The 25066-nt window shown below is 42.0% G+C and overlaps 1 protein-coding gene across 4 annotated transcripts in view; it reads left to right on the plus strand.

The window, feature by feature from the left end:
* grm3 (glutamate receptor, metabotropic 3) overlaps positions 1 to 23161 on the plus strand; it is a 43975-nt gene extending 20814 nt beyond the window's left edge. For all 4 annotated transcript variants that reach the window (XM_086298500.1, XM_086298502.1, XM_086298501.1 and 1 more), the window contains 9 exons: positions 7167 to 7436; positions 7927 to 8530; positions 16539 to 16781; positions 16886 to 17075; positions 17355 to 17664; positions 17776 to 17969; positions 18109 to 18241; positions 19918 to 20095; positions 21056 to 23161. In XM_086298500.1, coding sequence (XP_086154626.1) covers positions 7167 to 7436; positions 7927 to 8530; positions 16539 to 16781; positions 16886 to 17075; positions 17355 to 17664; positions 17776 to 17969; positions 18109 to 18241; positions 19918 to 20095; positions 21056 to 21132 — 2199 coding nt within the window. In that variant the 3' untranslated portion in view covers positions 21133 to 23161. The remainder of the gene's footprint in view (positions 1 to 7166; positions 7437 to 7926; positions 8531 to 16538; positions 16782 to 16885; positions 17076 to 17354; positions 17665 to 17775; positions 17970 to 18108; positions 18242 to 19917; positions 20096 to 21055) is intronic.
* The last annotated feature ends 1905 nt before the right edge of the window (positions 23162 to 25066 follow it).

Below are 25066 nucleotides of genomic sequence, written 5' to 3' on the forward strand. Positions count from 1 at the left end.
GTGACTGTGTATGTATGTGTATGTCTATTTCTTAGAATCAAGCTACATCGGTGTGCTCTTGTGTGTTTTCCCAGCCCGTGTAGCTCTTGTCATAGAACTATGTAATTTGCATAGTTTAGCATAAAACCTCCTTCTCCCTTACTCCTCTGTGACTGCACAAAAGCCTCCTCCTATCAGTCCTTAAATCCCTAATCTCTGAAACTGTCTCTCTGTCTTTTCTTTCTCACCCTGCCCTGTCTTTTTCTCTCTCTTCCGTTTTATATATTGCTTTTTTTTCTCCTCTAAATCTTTGCTCTCTCACTTCTCATAACTTCCTGCTTCCCTTTTTTTCCCTCCATATTTATATGCATTCTGAGGCATCCCTCCCGGCTATTTGGGGAGATCTCAGTGTATGCTGACCTCAGCCCCCTTCTTTTCCTCCTCCTCCTTCCTGGGGCAGCCATTGTTAACACATCTGCACTGCCTCTTGTCCTTCATCAGACATAATTATGCTTTGTTTTCTTGCGGCTCGTTTTTTTGGCCTTTGTTGCTGGGTTTTTTTTATCGTTTTGTTTTGGGGTTTTTTTTATCTAAACAGCAACCGTGTTTACAAGACCTGAACTGTGTGCTGTTTTGTGATCTAATGCCAGTGAAGCTAATCTAGCTACTCCTTCATGCCTTTGTACTTGGCCAGTCTGTCTGTGGCTTCCAAATGAAGTAATAGGGAATTATTTTATGTTTAACCATGCACAACTAAACTCCAGTGCCTTGAAGGCATTTACTTAGCGAGCATGATTCCTCCCCTCTACTCATTCATGTCTCTGTGTATATGTCTCTGTGTGTGCATGTGTGTGACTTGCATTCCGAGGAGAAAACCCACAGAACCCCTCCTCTGCACCATTTTTTCCGTCCTTTACTTTCATTTCTTTCCATATCCACATCCAGCCCATTCCTATGCATTTCTCCCTTCCCTCTCTCTCTCACAAGGGAAGAAGGCAGCTTTCGCTAACAGAGTAAACTCCCCGTGTCCCTACACACAGCCCTCTTAGGTAGCTGGTCATTGTTCAGTGGCAGGTAATGGAGCAATGCGGTTACATTTTGCAGCGTGACCTTCCGTGACATTTAAGTCTAGTGCCATCTTAAACCCATAAAACCTGCCTGCAGAACTATAAGCAGCCATCAGTGCGTGCGTGCTTGTGTATGTCAGCGCAGGTGTTGGCGTAAGTGTCGGCCTGTTCTGGCGCACATCGGTGTATGTATGTGAGCGTGTGCTCTAATCTTCTGCATTATTAGTCTAATGAGATTCTGACATGTTGTCAAAACAGCTCATCAGCTGAGCTATGAATGAAATATAGAAAAGCACAGACTGATGCACTCTAACAGGATTAAACTGAGGCGGGAACAGAATGGCTGTGTAGTTTGTGTTTATTTGTGGGTGCCTGTGCATGTTTGATTGTGTATGTTTACATGCCTTTGTGAGCGCGAGGATGTCTTCCAGTCGTATCTCTACTGTTTGTGTGACACCTGTGATTGAAACTGCAATAAACAGAACATGACCATAGCCCAATCAATAGTAAAAGGGAATGCAATATAGACGCTACTAGAGCTCAGGCACCCGTCACTAATAAATGATTCACCATGTGCATATGTACTTGCTGTGTTTTCTTTTATTTTCATGTTACGCAAGAAGCAACTTCTACAAGCAGAGATCTTCAATATATGTTGCCATTTTCCATATGGAAAAAAAAAATCTTTTCTCAGCTTTTATTAAAAATATTTGATTAAGTGCCTTGCAGTCAAAGGTTAAAGATCACTTGAAACAGATAAACACTTACACCAACTTTAAATAACTAAGCGCAAGAAGCTTTAGCAGTTTCAAACTGATGCTATTGTTTTTATATATTTCAACCCCATAAACATTCCTTGTGCTGATTCTCAGTTCCACTTTGTTTTAACTTTACCATTCCCTTTCTTCTGCCAAGCCTTGGTACAGCCCTTCATTTTATCCGCTGTTTGTCCTGTGAAAAGCAAAACACACCTTCCTGTGGAAGTTCTGCTTCCATACGAATTAAACGTGTAAGTAGCAGCCAAGTGGTGCTTATCAAATACACCTGATTAACTGAGCACCATCAAATGTAACCACATCTTTAATCTATACCTCTGCTTTCTAAAATGGCTATGGCAACACAGCTTAAGTTTGCTAAATGGAAAAAACAAACACAGCACATCAGCATAAACGCCTCATACCAACTGTCAAGCACGGTGGTGGAGGAGTGATGATTTGGGCTTTTTTTTACAGCCACAGGACCTGGACACCTCATAGTCATGGAGTAAAACATGCGGTCCTCTGTGTACCATTTCATTTTAGAAATATATATTTTAACTCAGAAGTACAATTTTTAAATTTAACCCTAACCCTTGTGCGTGTTTTTTATTTTGACAGCGAATGCGCACCTGCGGACCACTTATGTGCACCCCTGGTTATTTAGCTCATCATATTGCAGCCACAGAAATTATTTTGTCCATGAAACCATAAAGCTGCACTTTCTTTTTGCCTTATAGCCTGATTTGTCATAACTTTTCCGTTTTGTGGTAAGCTTTTCTTTGGCTGTCACTTCTTCACCCTGACCTGTCTTATTTGGCTCAGCAGAATTGAAATATAAATCCTGCTGCTTTTACACACGCACTCACATAAGCTCAGCGATTCTCTGCGCGATCAACCTCTCACATGTTTAAGCTTGCTGCGGGAGATTTCACTTGTCATGTTTGCGTAGTAAGCTAACGATTAATAAGACGATGTCAGAGGAATTGGTGCACAAATTATCATCACTCACCAATCAGTGCTGTCGCTCTCTATACACAGTTCACGCGATTGCAAAGTGAAAGCAAAAAACAAGCGCAAATTCGAACGCGATTTCAATATGTCACATATTGACAGTGGCTCACCGATGCCAATGACATAATTACCCAGCTACATTTCCGAAAGAATGCAAAAGCATTGACATATATTTTTCCTTCCTACGATAGGCCGACGGGCAGGGCAGAGATAGATTTTGGTAGCCCGACTGGAAAAATCTCTAGCCCCAGGACGTCGGGCTAGCGATTTTGCGAGCCCTGTATCTGATTGAGGAATCACTCATCTTTGGAAAAGAGAGTTTATTACAGAGAAATGGCTCTTTCCAAAATAAAAGCTATACTATACGCTTCTTCTGGGCTATATTCTCAGCAGCATATTAAACATATCAGGTCCCCATAAGGCGAATCCTGTGCTAACGGCTGTCTAAATGACTCGGGTAAAGTTTGTAACATGCATGCTTGTTGTTTTTGTCTTTGCACTAGGATGATGTTGGCGTAAATGTGCAGTCATATTCGTTGTGTTCCCACTAGTGCTTTCAGGTTAACCTTGTTAAAATGACCTTAACGCCACAACACGGCAAATCTCCGTTAGACGGCCAACACTTAACGAGCTAACTGCGCTAACACACTAGCTCCCACCCATGTAATTGAGCATTGCGTGGCACATCCAACATACTGTTTTACTTTAGTCCATGAGCGCTTACCTTCAGGGTCATACGTCACATGAAAACCAAAATAATTCCAAACGCCAGATCTGAATGAGGGTGGGGGAGGTTCAATTTGCCATATATATATATATATATATATATATATATATATATATATATATATATATATATATATATATATATATATACACACACATATACATATATATGTATATATATATATATATATATATATATATATATATATATATATATATATATATATATATATATATATATATATATATTTAGGGGTGCAACAATACACCAAATTCACGGTTCGGTTCGATACTTTGGTGTCACGGTTTGATATTTTTTCGGTACAAAAAAAATTTTCATGCCTTTTTAATTTGTCATTTATTAAATTTTCACGGCACATTCCGCACCACATCTCTGTGCGTTCATCATTTGTTTGAAGCCAGCTCACCTCCTGCAACTACTTTTCCGAGGATACGTGCTTCTTTTGTGGTTCGGACTCCTTCTGACATTTCTTTGGAGGTGGAGGAACATCACAGTAATTACTTAAAGGAGCTTCTTCGACATCTTTAAGAGTTCTAAACAAATGTCTGTCCTCCTCCTGAAAATCTTATGTATGCAAACACGCATTGCAACTTCTTATCTTGTGCCCGTTTTTTATTTTGACAGCGAATGCGCACCTGCGGACCACTTATGTGCAGCCCTGGTTATTATTTAGCTCGTCATATTGCAGCCACAGAAATTCTTTTGTCCATGAAACCATAAAGTTGCACTTTCTTTTTGCCTTATAGCCTGATTTGTCATAACTTTTCCGTTTTGTGGTAAGCTTTTCTTTGGCTGTCACTTCTTCACCCTGACCTGTCTTATTTGGCTCAGCAGAACTAAAATATATATCCTGCTGCTTTTACACACGCACTCACATAACCCTAACCCTTGTGCGTGTTTTTTATTTTGACAGCGAATGCGCACCTGCGGACCACTTATGTGCAGCCCTGGTTATTTCGCTTGTCATATTGCAGCCACAGTCCATGAAACCATAAAGCTGCACTTTATTTTTGCCTTATAGTCTGATTTGTCATAACTTTTCCGTTTTGTGGTAAGCTTTTCTTTGGCTGTCACTTCTTCACCCTGACCTGTCTTATTTGGCTCAGCAGAACCAAAATATTGTGGCGAGCTCAGACAAGGAGGAGACAGAGGTGTCGTTTGGTCTTGCTTCCCGTGAGCTAGCCAGGGAGCACAGCCGTTTATTGACATCTGCAGAAGAACACTGCCGCTAGCTAACTGCTCAGCGCGGCAACCGCACAGCAACAACAACAACAACACACAGGACGCCCTCTGACCCCGGAAGGACACACCGTCGCAGCGAGAGGGCGTCACCCGTCACTATGGCAACATAAACAAAACATAACTGTACAAACAGAACCCCGAACAGCCCTGACCCGCTACATAGCCCCCACCTAAGGGGTCAGTCGTCCCCAACGACCCCATTACCCCACACAAAGTCCTGCAAATGTCCAGGTGCCTTCTTTTGGCACACCGGCCGGTCACGACTGGCGGGGGAAAAGTCACTCGGGTCAGAACATGGGGTGCCACCATCATCCCACTTCTGACACTAATGTGGCGAGCTCAGACAAGGAGGAGACAGAGGTGTCGTTTGGTCTTGCTTCCCGTGAGCTAGCCAGGGAGCACAGCCGTTTATTGACATCTGCAGAAGATCACTGCCGCTAGCTAACTGCTCAGCGCGGCAACCGCACAGCAACAACAACAACAACAACACATAGGGCGCCCTCTGACCCCGGAAGGACACACCGTCGCAGCGAGAGTGCATCACCCGTCACTATGGCAACATAAACAAAACATAACTGTACAAACAGAACCCCGAACAGCCCTGACCCGCTACAATATGCTGCTGAGAATATAGCCCAGAAGAAGCGTATAGTATAGCTTTTATTTTGGAAAGAGCCATTTCTCTGTAATAAACTCTCTTTTCCAAAGATGAGTGATTCCTCAATAAGATACAGGGCTTGCAAAATCGCCTGCTGGGGCTAGCGATTTTTCCAGTCGCGCTACCAAAATCTATCTCTGCCCTGCCCGTCGGGCTATTGTAGGAAGGAAAATATATGTCAATGCTTTTGCATTCTTTCAGAAATGTAGCTGGGTAATTATGTCATTGGCATCGGTGAGCCACTGTCAATATGTGACATATTGAAATCGCGTTTGAATTTGCACTTGTTTTTTGCTTTCACTTTGCAATCGCGCAAACTGTGTATAGAGAGCGACAGCACTGATTGGTGAGTGATGATAATTTGCGCACCAATTCCTCTGACATCGTCTTATCAATCGTTAGCTTACTATGCAAACATGACAAGTGAAATCTCCCGCAGCAAGCTTAAACATGTGAGAGGTTGATCGCGCAGAGAATCGCTGAGCTTATGTGAGTGCGTGTGTAAAAGCAGCAGGATATATATTTTAGTTCTGCTGAGCCAAATAAGACAGGTCAGGGTGAAGAAGTGACAGCCAAAGAAAAGCTTACCACAAAACGGAAAAGTTATGACAAATCAGGCTATAAGGCAAAAAGAAAGTGCAGCTTTATGGTTTCATGGACAAAAGAATTTCTGTGGCTGCAATATGACGAGCTAAATAATAACCAGGGCTGCACATAAGTGGTCCGCAGGTGCGCATTCGCTGTCAAAATAAAAAACGGGCACAAGATAAGAAGTTGCAACGCGTGTTTGCGTACATAAGATTTTCAGGAGGAGGACAGACATTTGTTTAGAACTCTTAAAGATGTCGAAGAAGCTCCTTTAAGCAATTACTGTAATGTTCCTCCACCTCCAAAGAAATGTCAGAAGGAGTCCGAACCACAAAAGAAGCACGTATCCTCGGAAAAGTAGTTGCAGGAGGTGAGCTGGCTTCAAACAAATGATGAACGCACAGAGATGTGGTGCGGAATGTGCCGTGAAAATTTAATAAACGACAAATTAAAATGGCATGAACATTTTTTTTTGTATCAGAAAAATATCAAACCGTGACACCAAAGTATCGAACCGAACCGAACCGTGAATTTTGTGTATCGTTGCACCCCTAATATATATACATATATTCATGACAGAAACTAATAAAAGTTACTATAAATGTTAAGTTTGACATGTTTTGGCCCTTAATTTTTTTACTCTACCTTTCAGACATTGACTACATTCAGTCTAAGTGTCAAATCATTCCTAAAGAAAATACTTTTTATACTATCACCTAAAAAAATCATCAAGTTCATAGAGAATATTTTAATAAAATTCAGACTTATTAGATTGTATTCACACTGATCCATAAGAGTATAATCAGTCAATTCTAATTCAGCTCTGGATACATAACATTAAAAATATAATTTACAAAAAATTATGGGAAATCTCCTTTTGCTCCTTTATCCCTGGCTCTTCTCAATAACTTTACGGTGTTATCTGCAGCAAAATATTAAAGTTAAAATATTAAAATATATTTCATCATGTCATAGGAGCATGGGCTATGAAAATCCAGTAAAAAAAAAGATATCAATCAATCAATGTCAAGACTCTAATTTTAAAGCAGTTGCGATAACTTAATTTTACAACAGCAGGCTCAGAATTATTCCACCTGATTTATGTGTTCCCTCAGGTTGCCAATCTTCTCAGGCTCTTCCAGATCCCTCAGATAAGCTACGCTTCAACAAGTGCCAAACTCAGCGACAAGACGCGGTACGATTACTTTGCCCGCACTGTGCCCCCTGATTTCTACCAGGCCAAAGCCATGGCTGAGATCCTGCGGTTTTTCAACTGGACCTATGTGTCCACCGTCGCATCCGAGGGTGATTACGGGGAAACTGGTATCGAGGCTTTTGAACAAGAGGCACGCATGAGAAACATCTGTATTGCCACTTCAGAGAAGGTAGGAAAAAGAATTCATTTGCACATTTCTGTTGTCAAATCCACATGGCTATAAGAAGCAAACAGAAAGAAAAGCTAAACAAAACAAACAAAGCCAAAACTTCCATGTGGAATGTCACCCTGATGTATGGCCTACGGCTGCACCAGCAACAATAAGCAAAGTGCTAAATTTGTCCGCTTATAAAAGTTTGTCTTTACGTCTTATCTCGTCCTACACCAAATAGGGTTTAATATCACACTGTTGTTATCAGTCGTGAACCAGAAAATGAAAGCTTATCTCCAAGAACTCATTCTGGGTGCTTTCACAGTCACATTTTTCATCTAATTTGCTACAGAAATACATGTTGGTATGAGACTGTGAGACATATCTTTTTTTGTCACATTTCCGCCTATGATTTATGTGATAAATAATTACGAATAGGGAACATAAGGAGGAGGAGCATGTACAGTATGTCTGTCATTAAATTGCAGCATGTCTCTTCTTTGTCCAGGTGGGACGGTCTAACGCGAAGAAGTCCTATGAAGCTGTGATCCGTCAGCTCCTCCAGAAGCCAAACGCCCGTGTGGCTGTTCTTTTCCTGCGAAGTGACGATGCCAGAGAGCTGCTGGCAGCTGCTGCCAGGCTCAACACCTCCTTCATATGGGTGGCCAGCGACGGCTGGGGTGCGCAGGAAAGCATTGTCAAGGGAAATGAGGTCACAGCTGAAGGAGCCATCACGCTTGAATTGGCAGCCAATCCCATACCAGAATTCAACCGCTACTTCCTTAGTCTGAACCCTGTCAAAAATCATCGGAATCCCTGGTTCAAGGAGTTCTGGGAGCAGCGGTTTCAGTGCTCTTTTGGGGGAGGAGGCGGAGTGGGCTTGGGAGAGACGCCTCCCCCACCATGTGACAAGGACTTGTCGATGGACAAGAATAACTTTGAACCCGAGTCCAAGATCATGTTTGTGGTGAATGCCGTGTATGCAATGGCTTACGCCCTACATAACATGCAACGTAGCTTGTGCTTTAACACCACCAAGCTGTGTGACAGCATGAAGGCCTTGGATGGGCGCAGACTCTACAGGGATTACATCCTTAATGTCAGCTTTGCAGGTAAGAGAGCTATAGCACGGCAAACAGAATGAAGAGCGATAAGGTGTTGAAGTTTTATGAAGAATAAGAAGTAAATGTTGGAGGGGAAGCTGGTGGAAAGACAGTAGGACAACGATGGGAATTTTCAGTCCCTAGTTAACAGTCCTCTGTGAAACAATACAGGGATGTTGTCCTTCTCCTCAGCCAAAGCAGCCACGAACATAAAAAGTACTGAAACAAATCCACTTAATTGCTATGTATTGTCAGAGCCAGCTTGCCATTGACACCTATTACCCATGCGTAATTGATACGACACTTGAAAGTTTCTTTGAGGAATGAGAGCTTCAGTTAATCCGTCAGCCATATTCTTCTCTCTTGCACTAATGAGATTGTGTGTGTTATAATAGCTCCTATAGCAGGCTGCCTGTCTGTCTGTCAGTCTCTGTAGAGTTGGGAGTGAAGAGACAGAGGATTGGCTTGACTGACAGATGGCGTACAAAGGAAGCGTTATAAATAAACTGCTGTGTCTCAGGGACTGACACAGGTTTAGAGGTGCTTATTCCTCCACCAACCGTGACCAGGAGCAGACATCAAAACAGCCAGACAAACAACACTAACACGGCAGATTTGCCATGGGACGCTGGGGAGAGAGAGCAGCAAGGATGGATGGAGGATGAGAAAATGGCATCGCCTATGAGGGGAGGGGGGGAGGGAGCTTACAGATAAGAGTGACAGGCAGACTAAAATGAGAAAAGAGAGTTTGGGGTAAGGTAAGAGAGCGTAAGACAGAAAAAGAGATAGGGAAAGAAGGAGGGAGAGAACAAGTGAGCACCGAGGCAATTCCGGAGTGGGACGGCATGCGTCAGCAGAAGAAGAGAATTCTCTTTGAAATTCCCCATCTTCATTTCTGCTACAAATCAAAGTGGAGCATTTCTGTCTGAGAAGAAGAGCGAGTATAAGATAGAGACTGAAGAAACAGTCAAAGCAATTGCAGTTGCATCCTCCACTTGGCACCGATGATCCCACTCCATTATAGAGTACATACAGTGAGAGATAGGAAGGATATGCAGATTTACACACACGGGAAGCTGACAAATGCTCTGGAGTGGGTTTTGGGGCAGAGGAGAGAAAAGCAGGGAAAAGCAGAGGACAGCAGATGAGAAAGAAGGTGTGAATCCCTCTGTGACTTTCCTACATCTCTATGTCTGATAATACACTCCCTCTAACACCGCTTCTGCCTTCTTTTTAATACTGATGTATGTCTGCGAATTGCACGTTTTTATTCTTCAGCTGGTAAGAAAGAACAGCAAATACAAACAACCTGAGTCCTTTTACACTGACAGTGCTGACAGAATGACAAGCAGCTGTATTGGTAAAAATCCATTCAGAGAAGCTGTGCTGATAAGAGCTCAAACTACGTGGAAGACGGTACAGTTAAACTGGGAACTTGCGGCAGTGTTTGTTTTGAGGTATTGGTTCGCCCAGAATGACTCACTCTCGCTCTCTGCTGTACATATACATCCTTCCGACTACAGTATGTAAGGAAGAAGCTGAGGTGAGTTGAGGTTGAATGTGGGGTATGAATACTGCAGCATCACCATCCGCAGTGCTCTCAGTCTGAACTGTAGCAGACGGAAAACCAACACTCTTCAGTGCTCTCTGTCTCCCTCCTTTCGCCTTCTCTTATACACACATGCAGGTTTATTGCACAGTCTTTGCATTGCATCAAAATCGGAGCTTCCTTATAGCTTCCAAATGTCCCCTAGGACTGTGATTCTTAAATGTAATAAGACTGTTGTTTTATTAGCTTTTACTGACATTGTATGTGGTGCCCTAATGCACTATTCTGCATTAAAAGCAGTGTTTTCATATGCGGCTCTCTTCATCTAATCTCGTCTTGCTCGTTGCTATGGTAATTGCCAATTGTTGAAGTGATCCGGTAGATCATGGGAACTGCTCCTTACCAACTAGTAACAGACACAGAGGCGTTTTTTTACACATTTTTATGAGGCCTTACAACATGCTTCATACGCAAAACGTAGACATACATACACACAAGAGGCACATAAACGCCTTCCTAACAGTTTTTTTTACAATGAGGTGGCTTGAAATGCTTGTTTTTTTACCAGCATGAAATTGCAGACACCCCCAACCCACACACTTCTCAAAGCCATCATTCAACTCCCACCCACCCACCTCCCCGATCTGCAGCAAACAGATCAGTATATACACACATGCATGCAGTCTTCTGTTCAAATAGTGGTGATAGATGTGATATTCCCCCTTCTCTCTTTCTCTCTCTCTGTGTGTGTGTGTGTGTGTGTGTGTGTGTGTGTGTGTGTGTGTGTGTGTGTGTGTGTGTGTGTGTGTGTGTGTGTGTGATATGTCTGTGTTAGCAGAGGCGGTGTGCCTTCAGGGCCACATTGAGCTTGCTGCAACGTTTAGATGCTAGAGAACAACCTTCACTCATTTTCTCTCCCTCGTTTTTCCCTCAGTCTCTTTTCCTCTGTCTCTCTGTCTTTGTCGCTGTCTGTCTTTCCGTCACTCTTTCTCTCCCACCTCATCACTCCGTCTTTTCTAGATGCTTGTCCCCCTTTTTTTCTCACCCGGAAAGTGTCCTACTCTCTCCTACATTCAAAAACAGCACATCCCACTCAGACTTCACAAGGTTGCTCTCCTGCCTCCACTGCCTCTCTGCGCCAGTCTGCTTCTCCACTCCTCTCCCTCACTTTGCTCATCTGTCCATCCAGCCTTCACCTATTCTCTGTTGATTCCTCTCTCTAAAGGCTCTCCTTTCCATCCACCTGTATCTCAGCTACCATGACATCAGTTTCTTGCTTTTCACTTTTGCTATCTCCTTTCTCTTTCTCTTGTATTCTTCTCCCTCTACTCGCTTGTCACTTCCCTCCTTTCTTTGCCCTTATCTTGTCTCTTGGCTCATTCTCCATCCCAGCACCTTCTGTTTTTCTCTTGCCATTTCTTTCTTTTGTCTCCTCTATCTCACCACCTTTCTTTCAGTCAAGCCTCAGCTCTCTTCCGCTACATTTTACCTCCTATACATTTCTGTCCCTTACTCTAGACTTCCTTTTCTCTACCCTATCTGTCCTCTGTTCCCCTGTGGCCTGTTGTTCTGTGACCCAGTCAGCGCCTCCATCCCCTTGGACCAAATCCACAGGGAGAACAAATATAACTAATGTGATCCCTCTGTGTGTGAATTTGTGACATGTGAGTGAATACCTGCATATATGCACTGAGGGGACATGAGTGCATGTATGTGTGAAGTCACGTAAGCAAAAACAAAAAAAGATTTACCCTCTCCACGTAAATCTGTGCACTTCACTTTCACCGCTTTTAGATGACTTATTCCTACTTATTCATCCCAAGCCGCCTTTGCCTCCTCTCGCTCTTTCCCCCTGCCTTTAATACCCACAATCCCCCTTGGGCTTTGCTTTAGCCCGACATGGCCGATAACATAATTAATTTCTCAGCTTCTGAATGAAATCCTGTTTTCACCATGCTTCTAATTAAGCTAGAATAATAAGGTGTTTCTCAAGTTAGTGGGAATGCTAAGTGTTTCGCAAAAATTAGGGTTCTGGTTAGGCTGCTTTATAACTACAGTTTGTCTTGCTTAAGTTGATTTGCTTTTTCTTTCTTTTCCCTCTTTTTTTGTATTTTTTGCTGTTTAATTTTCATTTCTCCCAGTTGTCTAATCAAGTGCCATTACAGAAATGAAAGAGTTTGTTGCCATTGCAGTAAGATAGTTGTATATTTAGATTTGATTGGGACAAAGCAAACCCTATGTTTCACCCAGCCTGTGAGACACCGTTTCTACTCTACTTCTAGTGTACCACATGGCAGATGAATTGGCTGACAGTATTGCTGGATGTCAGTGAGTGAGGCTTGGTCTTTTGTTTGCTGATGACACTTCACGGGCATAAAAAGTCACCCGGAGCAGTAGGGAAGTATTGTGTGGATGAGGTGACACAGAATCATCTATAACACTGTATTAGGTTGCGTTAAAAGATCTGTTACACATGGAAACCTAAGAGCCGCCGTTAGGAAGCATCGCTACAAATCATTCCGTCAGTTTATTGTTCAGCGTGTTGTTGTAACAGAAACATGTTGTAGAAAAGTAGCTGACAGATCAAGGCTTTTGTGCACATTGGAAATAATATGAACAGGCTTTTTAAAAATCATTTTTTAAGCAACACTGTTTCGGAAACACTGCAGGTCGGTCGAAAAAGACAGTTTGCATATTTGAGATGCCGGACTTGAACACAAAGACCTGTCACAGTGCTTCAGCTTTGCTATAAAGATCCTGAGGCTTTATTGAGGTTTCCAGCTGGTTAAATGAGTCTAACTTTATTTGATATTAGAGATTTCAATTTTCTTTGTCAATTCTGATTTTTTTCCTAAAAGTGACTTGCCTATGCTGATTTTCCCAGTTCTGATTTTCTTTCTAAGAACCAAAACCAACACCAAATAAAATTATACAGAAATTACCAAATTAAACTTTACAATTCCCCCAAAACTGCAGTAAGTTACAGCACATTGTCTATTAAATATCTGAAAAATAAGTGTTCTCCTACCTGAAAAAGATACTGTACACCCATCATCAGCTGACATTTAGGTGTAACAGGTTTATACAACAATGTTAATTTAAGGTGTTTACATTATTTTCCAGTATGTTTATAACTTTAACAGATAACAGGACACCAACCACTTTTTCATTTGTCTCCATAACTTTCCTCTTAAGTGCTTTGATCTGTTGCTCATACCGAGGCTCATATAGAGCCTGCAGGCGTGTGGCTGACTCTGTGCACTGGATAGCTTTAGCTTTAGCCACTTTGTCTTTGTTAGTTTCTTTAAAATGTCTGTATTCAGCTGGGTGAGGGTGATTTAAGTGCCTGATTAGGTCTGTTGTTACAAATGTTTTCGCACTCGTCCACACATGGTTTACTTTGGCAAACTTTGAAGACAAAGAGACAACTGCTTTCCGAAGAGCTTCCATGCTAACAATATATTAATGTGTGGTTATGAGTGTGCACTATTTGTCTGCCCCGCTGTGCGTGTAGCATGTGTTGCGCATGCATGAAACAGACCGGCTCATAATTGGACATATGGGCAGACTGGTTCCCTGTTCGGTCCATCGGTGGAACTGAATTTAATACGTGCATTTTCATAAGATAAATGGATCTCGATGAGTATCGCTGACATTAGAGTTGCATCTGTTGATGTTTACCAAGACTATATTTAAAGGACATGGCCACTATAATCACTTTTAGTTGGTATAATATGGCCACAGCTAACCTGTTGATAGTAAAAGCACATTTGTGGTGCCCTAACTTGCTGTAATTGGAGATAAAGTATCTGAATTTCAGGTGCAGGACCACATCTCCAAACACGCTCTTCCGGTTCTCATCTCTATAAGTTCCCCCAGTTCTACAAGCTGTTCATTCTCGTTTACACGCCCCACCATCCCTCCCCTTTTCAATTCTTTAACTTCTTCACTTCTATTTAGTACATGGGGATCTGCCAGGCTCGGGAGCCGCCACCAGTCCACTTCGAGGCCTTGCCTAAACTGCACCTCAATTCATGTCCAAGCCATTCATCTTTATTTACTAAACCGCTGTCAAACCTCAAATAAGGACGTGCGCCCAGCAAGTGAATTACATGATCAGTATATATATATATATATATATATATATATATATATATATATAGAGAGAGAGAGAGAGAGAGAGAGAGAGAGATTTGTAACTATTTGGGAAATCAGGAAATCCTAAATGTATATATTTTTTAATTCAACAAAACAGGCTGGAGATGTGGACTGACAAATATTTATTAACTGTTTTAGCTATTATTTAAATGGCCAGTCTCAAAATTTCAACATGCTCAGAAGTTTGATTCAGTGAGTCTACGGCCATAGATGCTTAGTCCTGTCAAAACAAAAACCTTTGTTGTTGTTGTTTTAGTTTTATTTTTTTTTAGTTCAGTCCAGGACAGTGATGAAGAGAGAGAATTTTGTCCATCAGTCAATAACCTGGGCTACGTGTCTCCGCTCTCTGCAGTCAGTTGAATCTTGGTGGCCTTCGCTAGCTCTGACTTGCACCCTCATCCACTTTCTTGATAAGCCATTCTGTCATGTCAGCGAGGTCACTGATGTTGGAAATAAGGAGGAATCACCGGTCCTCTGAGTCTATTGCTGCCTGAATGCGATGTGTTAGCGGGAAGTCAAGGACAAAAACAGTGCCTTCAAATGGCTCTGTAGGCCAATACTCTTATCTCTTTTGTCTGTATTACACGTAATTACCACATGCAGCTAATTAGGCCTCAGCACATATCTAAGGTCCTAATAAGGTGCAGTTATGATAATTAGCCACTGGTAACGTCTTCTGTCAGTGTGTTTAAAAGGAGGAGGTCCCAGCTTGCCTTATTGCTTGCTGATATTAGCAGACTTTATTATCTGGCGACGTGCAGCATAATGGATTCATATATCTCCTTTATCTCAAGATATTATCAGCACCTTCTTATTGAAATCATTTTCATTTAGCTGTCACCTAAACATTTAGCTGCAAAATCCAAAGAAGACTTGACAGTTAGAATTTCCTGTGACAGAGGGAGATGAGAGAGGAGAAAGATAGAGAGTTGTGCTGTCTCTGTGATTTATGGATTTCATAAACCCTAACCCCCTCTGCTGCCATCTGACACGCCATTCTTTTCTGAGCACACTGAACTATCACAACAATAGCACAGCTTTAGCCCCTGTCAGTGCTGCGTGCACATACGTACACATTCGCACACACACACAGCTAACAGCAGGGTCAGAGCTTTGGTTCTGTCAGCACTGCCTCCCACAGCGCTCAGAGCAATACCTTAGCCATCAAACTGTAAAGCAAAACCTAATCGAGCTTCAATCTTGTGTGCACATCCTTACACGTACACACATGCAAACTTTTCAGCCCAACAGCTTATTCGCAATCTGTATCCTGATTCACTCTACTGATCCCAGGCTGTATGTATGGAGAATGAATTCAGCCCACGATTTATTCAGTTACCCAAAGACAAAGAGATATGAGGAAGGCGGCATAGCATCATCAAAGCAAGCTGCACGGTGAGGACCGAGAGCCTTGTTACAAATTGAAGAACGGTGCTTTATAAACCCAGCATACACTGTGATTTCTCTAGTCACATCATCTTTCGACAAGGCACCACCGTATAACACGCAAGCCTGTGTGTCAGCAATACAGAGCTGACTGCTCTGCTGTAAAGGACAGCGATGGCACAATAGGAGTGGCATACACTTTGTCTGTGTCAAAACAACCAACTTTCAGCACTGTCAGGTCCAGCACTGCCTGCAAAGCATCAATAACTTACTGTTTTCCCAGTCCATAGCCCTTTTCTATTTGTTTTTTTAATGGTGACCGCACATCCTGCCAATTTTACAATCTCTTCTGTTCCCACATCCTCAGGGTAGATGGTAATCCTTTCATAACAACATGTATACAAACCAATTTGGCAGTTTCAGCAGTGCACCTCACTCACAGAAGAGACCCAGAGGCTAAATCTATCATTGTGTGGGTAGCTATAGCATTACCAAGGGATTCAATTCTCTGCTTCCATGCCTATATGGCTTTATGGGCAGCTTGTTAATGATGCATCTGGTAATAAACTTTATCAGATCTGATTTTAGAACAGCAATTTTGTCCCTAGGTGACCTTATGGACAGGTGGGAGGCCAGTGACACACACATCACCAATTATACTGGGCATTTATAGCCTTTTAGAAAACACTTTTGTGACTGGCTGGTCTTCAGTAATGAAAACACTTTTGTAGTGCCTTTCACTATCTGTTTTGGACTCCTAAGGCTTACTGACCATTGCTTATTGTCCCTCTCTTCACTGCTGCTTTTAAAAGACATCAATGAGACCTCAATAAGGTGATTGTTTGTGATTGTTAAGCTTTGATCTCCTTTCCCACTGGGTTTATCGCCTTTTTTCCACTCTTTGTCTCTGTGTTCTCTCTTCAGCCCCATTTTCTCCTCCAGGCAGCGAGACAGTAGTGAAGTTTGACACCCAGGGGGATGGCGTAGGCCGATACAACATCTTCAGCTACCAGCACTCTGGTGATCGTTATGGTTACGTGCCAGTAGGTGAATGGGCAGAGAGTTTAAGTCTGAGCAGTGATTTAATTCGCTGGCCCAGAGAAGTAGTGCCCACGTCGCAGTGCAGCGACCCCTGTGAGCGCAATGAGATGAAGAAAATGCAGGCAGGTAGGACGGTGAATTTCATTAATTTCGTCTTTGTTGTAGTGACATTCAAGGTAGCAGCACCTTTGGAAAATCTGCCACAAACTGTTCATATTCTTGTTTCCCAGGTGAGTACTGCTGCTGGATTTGTACAGCCTGTGAGCCTCATGAATACCTGGCTGATGAGTTTACCTGCTCACCTTGCGCTCCTGGCCAGTGGCCCACTGACGACCTGACGTCCTGTTATGACCTTCCCGAGGACTATATTATGTGGGAAGATGCCTGGGCTATTGGCCCAATTACCATTGCATGTGTAGGGTAAGTGACAGGGAAACTGAACAGAAGTAGCTCACAACAATAAGTAAGTGAGGAAAAACTTAGCATGTGGTCAGCCGAGGCTCAGCGTCATACAGATACAGAAATTTTCATAGCTATGCACAGACAATGACATGAGCATATACTGATTTCAGAATATTTTGTTGATTGTTTAAGTCAATTTTGCTATTTATAACCATGCTTTATGTGTGTGACAGCATATAAGCAGTGACTTCATGACACTGATTGTATGTCTGGCTGCAACTTCCTCCCTGTCCCCAGATTCATGTGCACCGGCCTGGTGATTTGGGTGTTCGTCAGACACAACAACACACCACTGGTGAAAGCATCAGGTAGAGAACTGTGTTATATCCTCCTCTTAGGAGTCTTCATGTCCTACGCCATGACTTTCCTCTTTTTGGCCAAACCCTCTCCTGCCATCTGTGCCCTGCGCCGCCTTGGCCTGGGCACATCATTTGCTGTCTGCTACTCCGCCCTTCTCACCAAAACCAACAGAATCGCCAGGATTTTCAATGGTGTGAAAGACGGAGCGGGAGCCGTGAGGCCACGCTTCATTAGCCCATCCTCTCAGGTGAGTGATTGCAGCATCATGTCTATCCATCTGCATCAGTCAGATGGATGGATGGATGGACAAACAGTAGATCTCGATGACCTTACTTCCTCTTTTCCCTTTTTTTTCCAGGTGTTCATCTGTCTGAGTCTAATCTCTGTCCAGTTAGTAATGGTGTCAGTATGGCTGCTGCTGGAAGTCCCCGGCACGCGTCGCTTTACATTGCCGGAGCGACGACAGACTGTCATCTTGAAGTGTAATGTACGTGACTCCAGCATGCTGCTGTCACTGGGATATGATGTGCTCCTGGTCATCTTGTGTACTGTGTAAGTGTGTCACAACTAAACTCACAACTACCCAAAATGTACTATATAAAGTAGTTTATGTTCTACAGATCAAATCAGGAACTGCTGAAATGAAAAGGGTATTTTGTCAACTTAAAAATGTGATTCTCTTCTCCACTAGGTATGCCTTTAAGACCAGGAAGTGCCCTGAGAACTTCAATGAGGCCAAATTTATTGGATTCACTATGTACACCACCTGTATAATTTGGCTGGCCTTTCTTCCTATCTTCTATGTTACATCCAGTGACTACAGGGTATGGTTTTGAACATACACATGCATGCACGAGTGCGTGTTTCTGTATTTAAGGAGGACACTGATCTGACTCTAGCTCAACAAGATGCAAGCCTAACCTTAAAAACTATCTAGCAGCAGCACAACTGTGATGGTATGCTTATGGTCCAAATAAAAAGCAGAATTAAATACTCTGGGCTGTTTGTGGTAAAAATTAACTATTGGCAGTTTCACATTTACTGTTTTTTCCCATAGACTGCAAAAGTTATATGTAGACATTTTGATGTTGGATGTTGTATAAAGCGTTTTGAGTGCTCAGTTAGAATAGAAAGCTGTTTCATGTTCCACCTTAAAAGTTTTTTATTTCTGTGATAAAGATGAGCGTTTTTTCAATGGGACTCTATGGCAACTGACTCGCTTTGGTGTTTCAAGTATGTAATGCGGTTATTTGAGCAGTTTTTATCTTCTCAACATGATTTTTTTTTTTAAAGATGCACAGCTAACAAAGCAGAAATCACATAGGTGTAGTCACAACTTCAACAATTCCTAATCCTATTGGCAAATGTCCCAGCTGTGCAGTACTGGGAGTGACACTTGAACAAGCTCTGTCAAACTGCTGACACATGTTCAGATTTAACAGCAACGGGGAGTGAATGTTCACCTGACCATACAAATCTTAGGCATACACACACACACCTTATATACACACTCCACAAATGCACACGTTGTATCAAAGGGCGCAAGAGAGGAGTGCTGATAGAGTGCTGATGCCAGGGCTGCTCATTTGATCCCCGTAAAATGTCAAATAAATGACCCTCTTTCGCTCACTCTCATACTCTCTCTAGCTCTCCTCTCCACCCCTCTAAATATGCATTTTTTGACGTAATGTTACTGTAAGATTAGACAGATATGGGAAAAACATCGCCAATATGCATACCCGCCCACTCACATACTCTATGTACATACGTACTCAGAGGAGACGTTGAAGGGTTTATTGCTGATATGCTCAAATGTACTGTGATCTCACTGGGAATTGCTGTTATTCAAACATTTGTAACACTTGTGATAACGATTATGGCGGGATACAGCAACATATAGTGCGCACTGCTGCGTGCTGGAGATCAGGAATCAAGAGAGAATAAGAGTGTACTTAATTGGCATTGATTTCACAGAGAATAAAATTAAAGCTTCCCTCCAGTGAGAGACTTTGGCCACTGTGGTCTCTGTTGATTAAGTCTTTTATTGATAGATTCTAGTAAGTGTTATAAGCTAACAAAGTATGCTAACAAAGACTTGTGCTCTCACTTTACATGCATGATTATCTGCAGCGTGTGCAGACACAGAGATTCATTTCTTTAGTGTCTTTAGCAGCATTTGCTTTCATTTCTAATTCTATTCAAAGCACTTTGTCATAAGCACTCAAATGTTCCTTTGAAGTATTTTCATTATTATAGATTGTTATCATTAAATTAGTTTGTAATAGCAGCTGAAACAGTACAAAAGTATGCATGTCAGGATTACTGGCAAGTCTCAGCTGACCGTAGATGCAAATGTTAGCAAAAACGATTTAGTCCATGTGACAGTGATAGACTTGCAAACTGCTCACAATGTGGCTGATAGCTAGATCGATGGATGCATGGATGGATGTCTTGTGCTAACCTGGCTACTAATTACTGTCTTCTTATGTTTCCTCTGCAGGTTCAGACAACTACCATGTGTATCTCAGTCAGCTTGAGTGGCTTTGTGGTGCTGGGTTGCATGTTTGCCCCCAAGGTCCACATCATCATGTTTCAGCCCCAAAAGAATGTAACCAGCCACAGGCTTAACCTTAATCGCTTCAGTGTCAGCGGGGCTGCCACCTCATATGCATCTCATGGTAGGTTATTTGGTTATATGCTCAACATTCTGTACTCAACAAAAAGTCCAATATTTCCCTGTCTATTACTATTTATAATATTCCCAACCTCCTTACTTACTTAACAGTTGGCAGCCATTGGCATGTTTTCATGAAATAGTGCTTCTTTTTCCCCCTGGTGAAAAATCCCTGGTGATTGTGGCCAAAAAAGCTTCATCTCTGACCTATCCAGATGTTGCTCTGCATACATCAGACACTGATTTTAGTGATGAGGTCACAGGTAATGTTTTATTCCTGATGACTCTTTGATGTAGGGACCCAGTTTGTGCATTAGTGCTGCACAGTGGAACAGCGCACCACCATGCCTATTTTAGCTAAAGCTTCCAGCAACTGTTTTGTAGTGGGTGGTTTTGATTAGACTTCCTGCCCAGCAGACCTGCAGTTTTATCTGAACATTTTCTCTCAGATGCTGTCTTGATTTCCACAGTTTCTGTAAACTCACGTTGCTTAATGGTATTTTGGATAGTGGAAACTAAAACTAAAAGAACATGGGTTGTATTTATAGACTCCCCTGAATTGTAGATACCCAAACCAATTAGCTTATTTCCAGATCACTCAGTTTCTTGGAGCAGCCCGGTTGGTGAGTGTTTCCACAGGGCTTATTCAGCTGAGAATTGTTATTACCTGACAACTCCTAATGTTAGTAAGTTCCTGTGAGTAATTCAAGACTTAGTAAAAATGTAAAATATGTTAAATGTGTGTGTGTGTGGGGAAGAGGGTGGGGGGGTTATTGCTGCAGGGTCATTTCTACTGCAAAATATGAATATTTGTGTATCCTTCTATTCTGTATGACAAAGATGTTGTTGTTTTTTCTTTTACTAATTTGACACCAACAAAATTGAATATTTAACTATGCTTTTTTTTCTGTCTGTGTAGTTGTATTTTCCCTTTTAACCCCCTTGCTCCTTTTTCCTTTCCTAGCTTCTGTCAGCGCCCACTATGTTCCCACTGTGTGCAACGGGAGAGAGATTGTAGACTCCACTACTTCCTCTCTGTGACCACATCCAGTCTACTCTCCAAATCTGCCCCCTGTGACTGTTAGCCAGTTGATGAACATTATCCTCTTCTTTGCCCGCCTCACACACACACAACGCTCACAGATAAACAGTCACATATGTGCACATACACGCACAAACAAGCAGACACCTTCCTTGTGGACTAGAACTGTATCGTTTCACATATGTAGAAAGTGTGTAACTATATGGAAATTATTTTCTAGGGATGTATATACATGGAAATCAAAACTTGTTGTATGTAGAGAAACAAAAGAACAAAAAAAGTTTTTAGGAGGAATTTTTGGAGCCTTTGTTTTTGATAGCTTTGTTATGATGCAGTGTAAATAGACATGCGCTTACTCATGGTAGGAGGGGCTGTGTCCCTCAGTCTGGATGCACATTTGTGGCTCTGCTTGCCTCACCTGCAATACCCCACAGACTTTTTATTCTCATGCTTTTTTGTAGGTCTCATTGTAATAACAAATGATGTATGTATTTCTATTGTGTATCTGTACATTTGTATATTATGCTACTGATGGTTCAAACAGCACAATGTTGATGGTCTTACAACCCTAGAGTGAATGTGGACTAAAGCATAACCTGGACTGGTTAGAACAGCTGGAATGGACATGTATAAAAAACAAAATCTCTCAAATTCATCAACTTTCAGTTTGAGAATTCATCCGTTCACATCTTGATAGATGTGCTTTGCATCCTAGATCTATTTAAGAACCTAATGTGGTTGTTTTTTGCGGGAAGGTATGTTTTGCTTTTGATACAAATGTTCATTTTTCTATTTCTAATCATGGAATCCCTTTATCTTAATGGCCATAGTTCCAGACATGTGTTCACCAAAGCAACAGAATTTTACTCCCACTCTTAAACTGCTGTTTCTATGGAGGATTTCTGTAATGGATTGCTAATAATAACTAATAGCAGGGCTGAAAAGATACAGTACAACAAACACCTTTTTTTCTGCCTCAAAACTGTCAACACAGACAGTGCAGCAATAGTTGTGTCGACAAAAGCAAACTGGTGTCTTACCCTGTAATTATGAACTTTATGTACTCAAATGACTCAAACGCTAATGGAGGAAAATGGTCTGCTTTCATGAATACATGCTGAATTTCTCCAGCTAGAGGGGAATGGTAGCTGATGTTTCTGTGCCCCATAGATACAGTATGTGGTGATGTTTTGAATATGGCTATGTGCCTTAATGTAATGTTTGATAGTTCTCCAGGTAGAAGTTGTAAAAGATCAATTTTACATTACCAGCTGCAAATCCCTGTTTGGTAAATGGAAAAGTGGGCTAACTATAGAGAACATGCAGATAGTTTTATTTCCTAACGAGCCTTCTGCCATTGATTGTTTACCTGAATTACTGAAACGGCGACTCGGAGGAATCCCTGGGTTAAAATGCCTTTCCCTACCACCCATATCTTTTCCAGTCTGTTATTAAAAGGGAAAGGGTATTTCTGATATATATGCCCATATATTTTTACAGCATAGCATCTCCAATAAAATGAGGGAGGGGAAGAGGAGCTCATATACCATTAAGATTGAGTCTTTGACTCACTGAGTTATTGAAGTGTGCAGTTTACATATCTGTGTTAAATGTGTTGATGTTGAGAGGCACAGAGGAGCAGCTGGCTTTGGCAGTCCCAGAGAGGCTCACGAAAGGAAGCAGAGCACACAATGTCAGCTGCTGGCTGATCCCAGCTAACAAAAGGATGTTAGAGAAAAACTCATATCCATAAAGTACATCCAATTTATCAAAACATCCACACACATCAAACTGTCTGTTTCAAGCTGGAAATGTTGCAGACTCGCTGCTGGGTGACAGTTCTGAGGTGGTGGAATAAATGAATGTTGCGAGAAAATCTAAATATTAGCAGAGTAATTTAGCATATTTTCTTTTTAAACAAGTGACTCATGCAATAATTTATTGCATTTAAGGTGGTAGTAAATTATTAATAAATTGATCTTAAATGTTTACATATAATATGCTGTCTGGAATAAAGTGTGACTGTTATATTTGATGTTTCCAGCAAAATATGTGATCGGAATCACTCATTTTCTTCCCCCCCCCCGGTCGAGCCTTTTCAAACTATTCTCTCAAATTTCATACAGCAGATGTGGGTAGAACTGTTGAACATTCATCTCATGACTGGTCTACACCTTTATGCTGCCTGTCTCCAAGAGCACCCTGTGATTATCACACTGAATGATAGATTGAAAGAATTTTAGAGGATGCGCCAAGATGAGCCGACCTACATTGGGGCGTGTGTGTTAGGTGCAGAGAGCAGCAGGAGAGAGCGCTGTGGCAGAGCAGAGGGAAGCTGCTGCTGGATTATGTAAAGCACTCCCACAGCCCAGAAGTCACAGTGCTTCTATGGAAGCTCAAAGCATCTCAGAGATTCGCAGGCTTTGTTAGAAGAAGGCTTAGCCATTCACTCAGTGGTCCTGCTCCCACAAGATACACCCAGCATGGCACGTTGCTATGGACAACCACCATCACATCCGCTGCTGGAATGTCTGTTTGTCCGCATGAAGAGGAGGGGTGAGGAGTTGCCGAAAAAGGAGGAAAAGAAAAACGAGTTGCTGGTTCTGATTCAAATTGGCAGTGACTGATGAGATTTGGCTCTGCGAGTCCCTGTACCCTACTCCCAGCTTTTAATAGTTGCACAAATAGAGCACTTAACCCTGTTCTCCACTCATTTAGTCCGGGGACCAGTCTCTGACAACAATCTCACACTCTTCTTTTGACCCCGTCTCTCACAGTCTGCCTCACCCCTTCAACCATTCCCTCGCCACATTTGTCCACCTCATCTCCACTCGATGTGTGAAACTTGCTACACAGTGGGTCTCAGCCAAGACCACCTAAGCAAGACCAGCAGGCTGCTAGGCCATACTTGAACTGAAGCATTTAGATCTGGGAGCCCACTGCAGGCATGCTGTCGAGGCATAAGGAGGTTTGAAAAGGGTTTAACGGGTGTATGGGAAAATCTGTTGGAACTGAGACGTAGAGGAAACGCTTTACTTTGAAATGCCTCACCTTTCCGAGTTTTACCATGTCATGCACCAAGTAACTCACTCTGGAAGCGTCCTTAATTGGCTTTACTCATGAATATCCTTTACAAGCAGCCATTCATTATAAACATTGTTCCTCTATTCAGCCTCGGCCAACTGCTGTGTGCTCCACAAAGATCTCTGTGCTATAGCCCCCGCCGTATAGCAGAATGTGTCCTTGGCCTCTTTGAAACAAGATGAGATCTCTGCAGGCAAAATGAAGCTGAGGTTTAAGGGACTCTGGAACTGATCAACCACAAAAGCAATAGTTCCGTGTTTATGGTATGTGCAATAATAAGGCTGTGATGACATCATAATAAAATAACAAGGAAAAAAACCTGGTTTTGTCCACTCATCCTTCTCTCTGTTCATCTCAGAAAAATATCAATAAATGCAGCTAAAATGTGTGTCGAAGTGCAGATACATTCGTCTCTCCAGCAACACTAACAGCCTCTCAACATCACTTTCATATCCACATGGGCTCTATTCAACGTGTGTGTTGCCAAATGTTGAAAGATGGCTCTAACACCCTGCCTCATCTGTTCCCCAATGAAGGCATTCTTGTTAAACCATCTACCGGAGAGCCCAGTGTTTTTGCTAAATGCAGTGTGAAGGTTCAGTCTCTGAAAGTAAGACGTTAAAAGTGTGTATTAAAAAAAGATAAAGATGAAGCAGTCTTTTGGTAATTTTCCATTCTACACTGCAGTCAGTAGCTTGTAGTTTGACACAACGTACGTTAGAGAAGCTATTTTGTTTTGCTTTTAGAAAAGTCGGGGACATGTCAAACTGTTGAAATGAAAATCTTATCATATTTATTCATTTTATCTCATTTTACTTTATTATTTTTACAAGATTACATTATCGTTAT

The sequence above is a fragment of the Aulonocara sp. 'chitande type north' Nkhata Bay genome, linkage group LG7 (assembly GCF_057382095.1).
Source record: "Aulonocara sp. 'chitande type north' Nkhata Bay isolate Kocher_YH1m ecotype deep benthic linkage group LG7, A_spYH_male_GT1.1, whole genome shotgun sequence".
Lineage (NCBI taxonomy): Eukaryota > Metazoa > Chordata > Actinopteri > Cichliformes > Cichlidae > Aulonocara > Aulonocara sp. 'chitande type north' Nkhata Bay.